Here is a 7,023-nt window from a genome sequence, read left to right as displayed (position 1 = left end):
GAGAGGAAAGCAAACCAGCTTATATTTTTCACCAGAGAGGTAAGGAAAAAAAAAAAAAAAAAAAGAAAGAGAACAAGCACTTTTTAATTTCACTTGATGATTGATATCTAATATGCACAAATGCACAGTGTAAGATTTTTGAGTACTACAGACCTATGTAAAAATCATCCAAACACCAGATCTGAGATGAAAATAAAGGGGCAAAAAGAACATTTATTCAATGCTCTGGTTTTCAAATTTTAGTGAGTTCTTAATTTATTAGTAATAACTTGTTTTTCTTGGAGGAGGTTCAGAAAAGGCTGGGAGACTTTTTTAAGCATCAGCTTAAAAATACTTACAACTATTCTTAAATGCCAGCTTAAGAAATGTATAAATAAAATTGAACATTTAGACCTCTAAACTTGGAGAGACATGCTTAGAACAGGAAATGATAGTTTGTTAATAAAGAAAGGTAAATCATTCTCTAGGCTTCCGGTGGGAAACTTGGCAGGGAAAGGATTTTGACCTCAGTGGAAGGTAACTGCCACAAATGACAAATCAAGCAACTTTCTTCTTACAAGTGAAGCAAATGTTTGACATAAGGCTGGACTGCATTCAGATCTATCATTCCCTGTGGCATATTCTTCTAACTTTAACAAATAATCCTGCAAGTTTTTTGCACTGACTGTATTAATTACATTTTTTTTCCTCCTCTCTCTGACTGAGTAAAGCCATGCAAGCCTAACATTTCTTGTGAATGATTACTTATTTCCTATTTGAAGCACAAAAGTTCATCACTTATAGAACAGGTCAAGCTTTCAGTGCCTATTAGTCCTAGTCTGAGATGAATTAATGCATTTTCCTGCATTCATTTTCCTTTTATGCTGTAGGAACAGTATATGGGACTTCTCCCAACTCAAAACAATAAATGGGGGGAAAAAATGACAAGTAGCCCAGTTTAATTTCAAACGTTAATATATTTTCTATTTTATAGTGAACATATGCATCGTTCACCCCCTGTTTGCAGCAACTATGACGTCCTCATAAAAAGGGGTGACATTTGTAAGATGCCTCTTAAAATAAATATTTCTTTTTATAAAATAATAAAACTTCAAATAAATATTCTTTACACTAAACAATATGTTGAAAAAATTAGAAAATAAAGGCTGAATTTTACTGTAACTGTACAATATACATGAAGTCCAAAGGGAAATCAAAGTCTTGTAATAGAAGGTTTCCGTAAGACAAAATACAATCTAAAAACATACTGATTGATTCACATTCTTCCGAATGTACAACATATTAGTATAATATTTTGTGACTGTGCCATGTCTTATGACAGCACTTGCTTTTCACAGTTGAAAATATTATTGTATGTACAAAAATATAGCACATTATCTCTGGCAGAAAACAATGAAAAAAAAAGGAGTCATTTGCTAATTTACAAATTTTGCAAGTACTATTCACAAACAATAGAGTTGCCTAGGAGTGTCTGTGTTGCTTTAGCTTATGCAATATGTGGGTCACAATGTACTGCATCCCTTTTTTTTCCCCTGTATGCCACTAGCTGGATTCTAACAAGCGTATCAGTTAAGATGGCACACACATAGAAAAGCATTTCACTGCAAACAGCAAAGTACATCCCCAACCCTTCTACTACAGTGCCAAGACCATAGCTGCTTAGTTGGTTGCATATGTACGTTAAAATAATAATCCTTGTTTCTTTAGTATTTCTGGCTAGTGATGCTATGTTGGCTTTTCAAAGTTCCTGGGGGGTACGCTGGGAACTTTGCAGCAAACGGTGTTGGAGTGTTTACAGCGGCACCCAGGCCGATTTACCCGGTCGTAACAGCCCTGGCACAACTTAAGGCAACCCTTGGCTGGTAGGTAACACCACAAGCAAGGCAGAAAGAGGGACACTACACCCATGGCGGACCACCTAGTGCAGCAATGTGACTGACTGCAGGAGCAGGGGTTGTCAGCACAGTTGTCCTCGTCATCATTAGAGCAGTGATAGAAGAGGCCTTTCACACAGCAAACGCATGTCCCATAATCAACCACGTTCTGGGCTGAGCAAAGACACTGCTTGTCACAGATCCAACACGAGGGGAGGGTCCTTGGATAAGTGCACTCCTTACACTTACACTTTCCACAGTCCTCACACCTGTAGCTGTGTGCTTCCAAGTCTTCTTTGCTCAGTGGCTTCAGCTCACTCGACTTGAGCTCAGACTTGGGCTGCATTCGGACTATCCCGTCAGCAAGCGGCCCTGAAGATGATCCTAGGAGTCTTTGCTCTGATGAATTACTGCTCGTACTTGTCCTCGTACTGCTCCGTGAACCTGTGCTGACTGTGCTGATGGATCGGGACAGAGGCGCTCGAGGAGATGCGTGCGTCTGTGTGTGCTGGATCCGGCTGAAATGACGATGCTCAGGCAAGCCATGCGGCCTTTCATTTTTGGGTTGGGTTGTTACCCGAGGAGAAGACTTGACCCCTGGCCGTGGAGCCACCGTAGGTCCCTCTGTGTATTCATTCGTGTTTCGGATGGCTCTGATCTGGTCCAACGACAAGACGTGAACCTGCTGCATCAGGACATCCCGCAGGTCGGGCTCCCCGTGCGGTCTGCCACTGTCACGCCGAGCCTGTAGTAAGGGCTGCGACCCACTGCCGTGCTGAGTCTCCATCGGTGCCCGGAAGCTTGCTCACCCCGCCAGGCTTAGAACACATCTGAAATCCTGGAGCAATAAAGAGAGGAGTCACTATTGCAACACATCTCATGCTCTTTCCATCAGCCTTTCAAGCCTGCAGGACCCCAGAGCACCGCAGACAATCAACTAATGCATCAGCCATTAAAAAAAGGAGTCACATCTGGGACAAGTACAGGCACTGGTCAGCTGAGCACACTTCCCTTGGCCTGTTCTGCCTACTGCTGTGGAGAGCTTAAGGGGATTCTTTCTTAGGACCATGCATCTTAACTTGTAGCTCTGGAAAGTCTAGGTATTACTCCTGCTACCTGAAGAGGCTTCCCAGGCCATCTTCTGGTTAGACCGTGGCCTTAAAAGTGATTATATTTCAGCCACTAGAAGTGACACCTCTTTTCACATCAGGCTACTGAAAAACTTATACTGAAAAAAACCCCAAAAAAACCAACTATTCTGCAAGTATTTAGCAAGTGTAATGTGACCTGCTGCTGACAGACATATAATTCTCCAATTTTGTTTAAAACTGGATAATATTTTGGTAGGCTAGTCTCTTTACACATTAAACTCTACATGATGTAAATAGGAAATTTTAGTTTAATACCAATGGTCCCAAGAAAAACACTAAATAGCAATAAAATGTTTGAGGTTAGACATTAAATGAGTTAGTGCTACCAAAAACTTCAACAGCACAAGTAAAAATATCTCTCTCCAGTATTTTAGTGTGTGTCATACTGGTGCTCACCACTGTGATTGTTATTTTAAGGCTCAATACTACAAAAGCAATGCTACCACAGTTGTTTGTTTGTTTTGTTTTGTTTTTTTTTAATGTGTAAAAAAAAATTCATAGACTACATTTCAAATCGTAAATATTATCAAGAGTGGCTTGTGGGATAGAGGCATTCATAACATCACCAAATAATGCCAGCATCCAAGAAGTCTACTTGATTGTGAATAATACTTGAAAGGATCGTTAACTACAAAGTAGAAATGCAGACTTTAGAATTTAAATGAAAACCCAGTAAAAGACACAGAATATGACAACTTGTAAATAACTTCCACATTCAAATATGCACAAGTTTCAAGTACTGCCCTCTAAATTTGTTAATCTTTGTTTTGCCTTTATCATATCTTAAAGTGGCTCCAAAATCCAATTACCTATACAAAAATCCAGAACAATATTTTACAATTAAAACCCAAGCAGGGACCAAACTTCTTACAAGGACCACACAATGTCTCCAATTATACCTAGAAAGAGCACCATAGTGTTACTCTGTACACATCAGTTACCAACAATAATACTGTAGTGCAGTTTAATAAAATGTAGCCAAACAGTTTAACAAAAAGTATCTCAAGACACTGTCTTTATTCTAACGTCAGTCCAAACATTTAACCTTTTAACTCCTGGCTCCCCTCCTTCAAGTGTTTTTTCTTAAAAAAGAAATTAAAAAAAAAAAAAACATATAGACAAATCTCACTTTTAAGATTTACTACTTATTTTAAATATTGCCAAATCCTGTTTTTTGGAAACAGGATCTATGTTCATTACGGTGTTCATTTCCCCCCCTGCCTATTCCCCCCACCCCCGAAAAAAAAATCTTGCCAACTTGGCTTGAAGCATTGCTTATGCTTATGCTTTGGTTTTGTTTTGGTTGTTTTTTGTTTTTGGGTTTTTTTTTAAATTAAAACCTCTGCCATACCTAAAGTTTCAACGAACAGCCTAAGTAGACGTTCATCTCCTCTGAAACTATCTGTAGATAAAAAAATAATAGAAAATAAAATGCTTTCCCCATTCTTGAGAGGAATCGACAGCCCTCTCTCCTACACGTCCAGGTTTCCACCAGCCCCCGCCAGCCTAGAGGGTACGCCGGATCAACCCCTGCCTCTCCAGAAATGACAACCCACTGCAAAAGCAAAGCTGACCCTGACCTGAAGGCGCTTCAGACGACCCCGGGATCGGTGGCGGAGCCCCCCTCAGACGCCAAGGTGGGAGCTGGAAAAGCAGCCTCCGGTCTCCGCTTCCCTCCCCGCCTCTAGCTCCATCTCGGGCGGGGGGCGCGCAGCAGGTGGGAGGCGACAGCCCCTCGCCCGCCGGAGAGTGCAGACAACCTGGAGATAACCAGGAGACATCCTCTGGGCTGGGAGGTGGGAGGGGGCTGCTTCAGCCGCCTTATCAGAAAGTCAAACCCATGTTTCCTTTTAACTCTTCCCCCCTGCCATCCCCCAGGAGATGCTAAAGGAGCTTCCCCTCCCGGGAAGTGCCAGGCGCCCTGCAGACGGTTCAGACAACACCTCCGGGACAGCTGGGCAAAAGGCAGATTACCCCCTCTCGCCTTGCCCTAAGCACCCATTCAACTTCACAAAGCCAGCCGCTAGAAAAGCTCCTCTTATTTTACGCATATTCTGCAAATTGCCTGACCTTCAGCCCGCCCCGCTCCGCCCCAGCCCGGAGGGACCCAGGAGGCATTTCCAATGGGGCATCAGGCCGAGCCGGCTGCTCCCCGTTTTTCCTCCCCTTGATAGATCCTCTAACGGGACAGGATGCAAAGAACCGGTGCATTTATTTACAAACCTACAGAAAATCCTTACGGGAGGGCACATCTCTCCCTCCTCTGACCAAGTACTTCTCCCCTTTGCATCCGCCAAGAGCCAGAGAAGCAAGATTTGCCTTTTTGTGTGTGCATGTGTGTGATAACACAATTCCCCACTTCTAAGAGCCAAAGTCCACTCTCACCGAGCTCAAGTGCCAGGATTGCTAACTTTTCTTAGGTGGGCTGGGCGAAAGGGTGAACGAGGGGACGGCTTTCGCGTTCGGCACATTTGGGGAGGTTTAAAACGCGAGGGGCTTCTTGCGTGCTGTGCAAAAAAAAAAACCAACCCATGTAGGGCTGGCCGGGGAAGGGCGAAGCCTAAGGGAGAGAAGTCCTCTGCCCGTGAATTTCTGTTTTGTGGCCGGAGCCTGTGCAAGGCACCCCCACCCCCATTCCCACCGCACACACACCAGCCACCTCCTCTTCTTTCAAAGTGCTTTGAAACCCCCATTAAGGGCCGAGTGTGTGATCAGACTATGGATTAGGGCAAAAGGGACTTTACCATCGGGGTGGGGCAAAGTGACACACAAATAGCTTGCTGAAAACACCAGCAGGTTTTTTTTCTTGTGGGTTTGGGGGGTTTTTGTTTGTTTTTGGTGGTGTTTTTTGGTGGTTTTTTTTGGTTTATTTTTTTGATGGGGGAAGGGGGTTGTCACGAAGTAAGCCCACCAATATATTAAAAAAAAAAAAAAATAGGTAAAAATTATGGCTTTTCCTTCCCCTCCACACATGCCCTCTGCATAGAAGAACCTAGGGAATGACTTTCCTCGCCTTACAGATCGAATTAATTTCATCACAGGAGAAATATCTAAACGTACACACATACACACACACACACATATATATTTGTACCAGACGTGCACTCACTTCCGAATCGCACGGATCTCCTGACGCCACCACAGACAGGCGTAAATCACGCACTGGAAGGCGCGTTTCTCCTTCTCCCCCAGGACCGGGGGAAAAAACAGCCCCAACGCTCGCCAACCCCGCTGCGCCCTCCCTTCACCTCCCCCGGGGCTTGTCGCAAACCCACGCGTGCCCGGCGAGGCAGGAGCGCGCAGGACCTCCCGTGCCCGGCTGCCGGCAGCAGCGAGAACACGCCGGAGTTGTGGCTCTGATTCTCTGTTTCACCTCCTTCAGGAGCACCCCCCCGGCCCACTCGCAGCCCCCGCAGGCATGCCGGGGTGCCCGCGCAGCCCTCCGCCCCCCGCACAGCCTTCCGCGCCCCCGGGGCACCCCGGCGGGGCACAAACGCGGCGCAGCCCGCAAAGCCCACGGAGCTCCCCTCACCCTCCCCGGAGAGAAACCGCTCCGAAATCCCACCTCCAGCTCCTCTCTGAGAAAGGAAGGAGAAGGAAAGGGGGGGAGAGGGAGAACCTGTACGAATGGAAAAGGGATCGGCCTCAAACATTTCCACGAGTTTTCTTGGAGCAACCAAGGCGGGGGGGGCGGGGGGGGAAAGGAGGTTACTGAAAAGCTTGTTTTGCAAAGAAGGAAAAGGCTCTCACCGTGATCGCGGCGCTGCACCAAACCCCTCTCTCTCTTGTATTTTCTTCTTCCTGCGGTTTGCAAATAAATCCAGCCCTAAAGCAAAAAAAAAATTCTTTTCCAAACTCTGCTTTAGTCCAACTTGCAAATTAGAGTAAGAATGATCACCATGTAAAAAAAAAAAAAAAAAAAAAAAGTCCAGAGCAAAGTTAGGTGCCTCTCCGCAGATCGATTATAAATACGTGTGTGCGTGTATAAACTATAATAA

The 7,023-nt window shown here is 44.8% G+C and overlaps 1 protein-coding gene across 3 annotated transcripts; it reads right to left on the bottom strand.

Moving 5' to 3' along the window:
- Positions 1-936: 936 nt before the first annotated feature.
- SPRY2 (sprouty RTK signaling antagonist 2) lies at positions 937-7,017 on the bottom strand. 3 transcript variants are annotated; one of them, XM_015618854.1, is made up of 3 exons: positions 6,776-7,017; positions 4,377-4,427; positions 937-2,712 (listed from the first exon to the last, which is right to left on the bottom strand). In XM_015618854.1, the coding sequence occupies exon 3, from the start codon at positions 2,659-2,661 to the stop codon at positions 1,726-1,728; it is 936 nt and encodes a 311-aa protein (XP_015474340.1). In that variant the 5' UTR covers positions 2,662-2,712; positions 4,377-4,427; positions 6,776-7,017; the 3' UTR covers positions 937-1,725. The 3 variants fall into 3 exon arrangements, with proteins under 3 accessions (XP_015474340.1, XP_015472664.1, XP_015473485.1); XM_015617178.1 differs by lacking the exon at positions 4,377-4,427; XM_015617999.3 differs by lacking the exons at positions 4,377-4,427; positions 6,776-7,017 and adding an exon at positions 4,606-5,615.
- Positions 7,018-7,023: the final 6 nt, after the last annotated feature.

This window comes from Parus major, chromosome 1 (genome assembly GCF_001522545.3).
Source record: "Parus major isolate Abel chromosome 1, Parus_major1.1, whole genome shotgun sequence".
NCBI classification, from domain to species: Eukaryota; Metazoa; Chordata; class Aves; order Passeriformes; family Paridae; genus Parus; species Parus major.
Note: the sequence above shows the minus strand (reverse complement) of the source record. Positions and strands in the feature narration are given on the sequence as shown.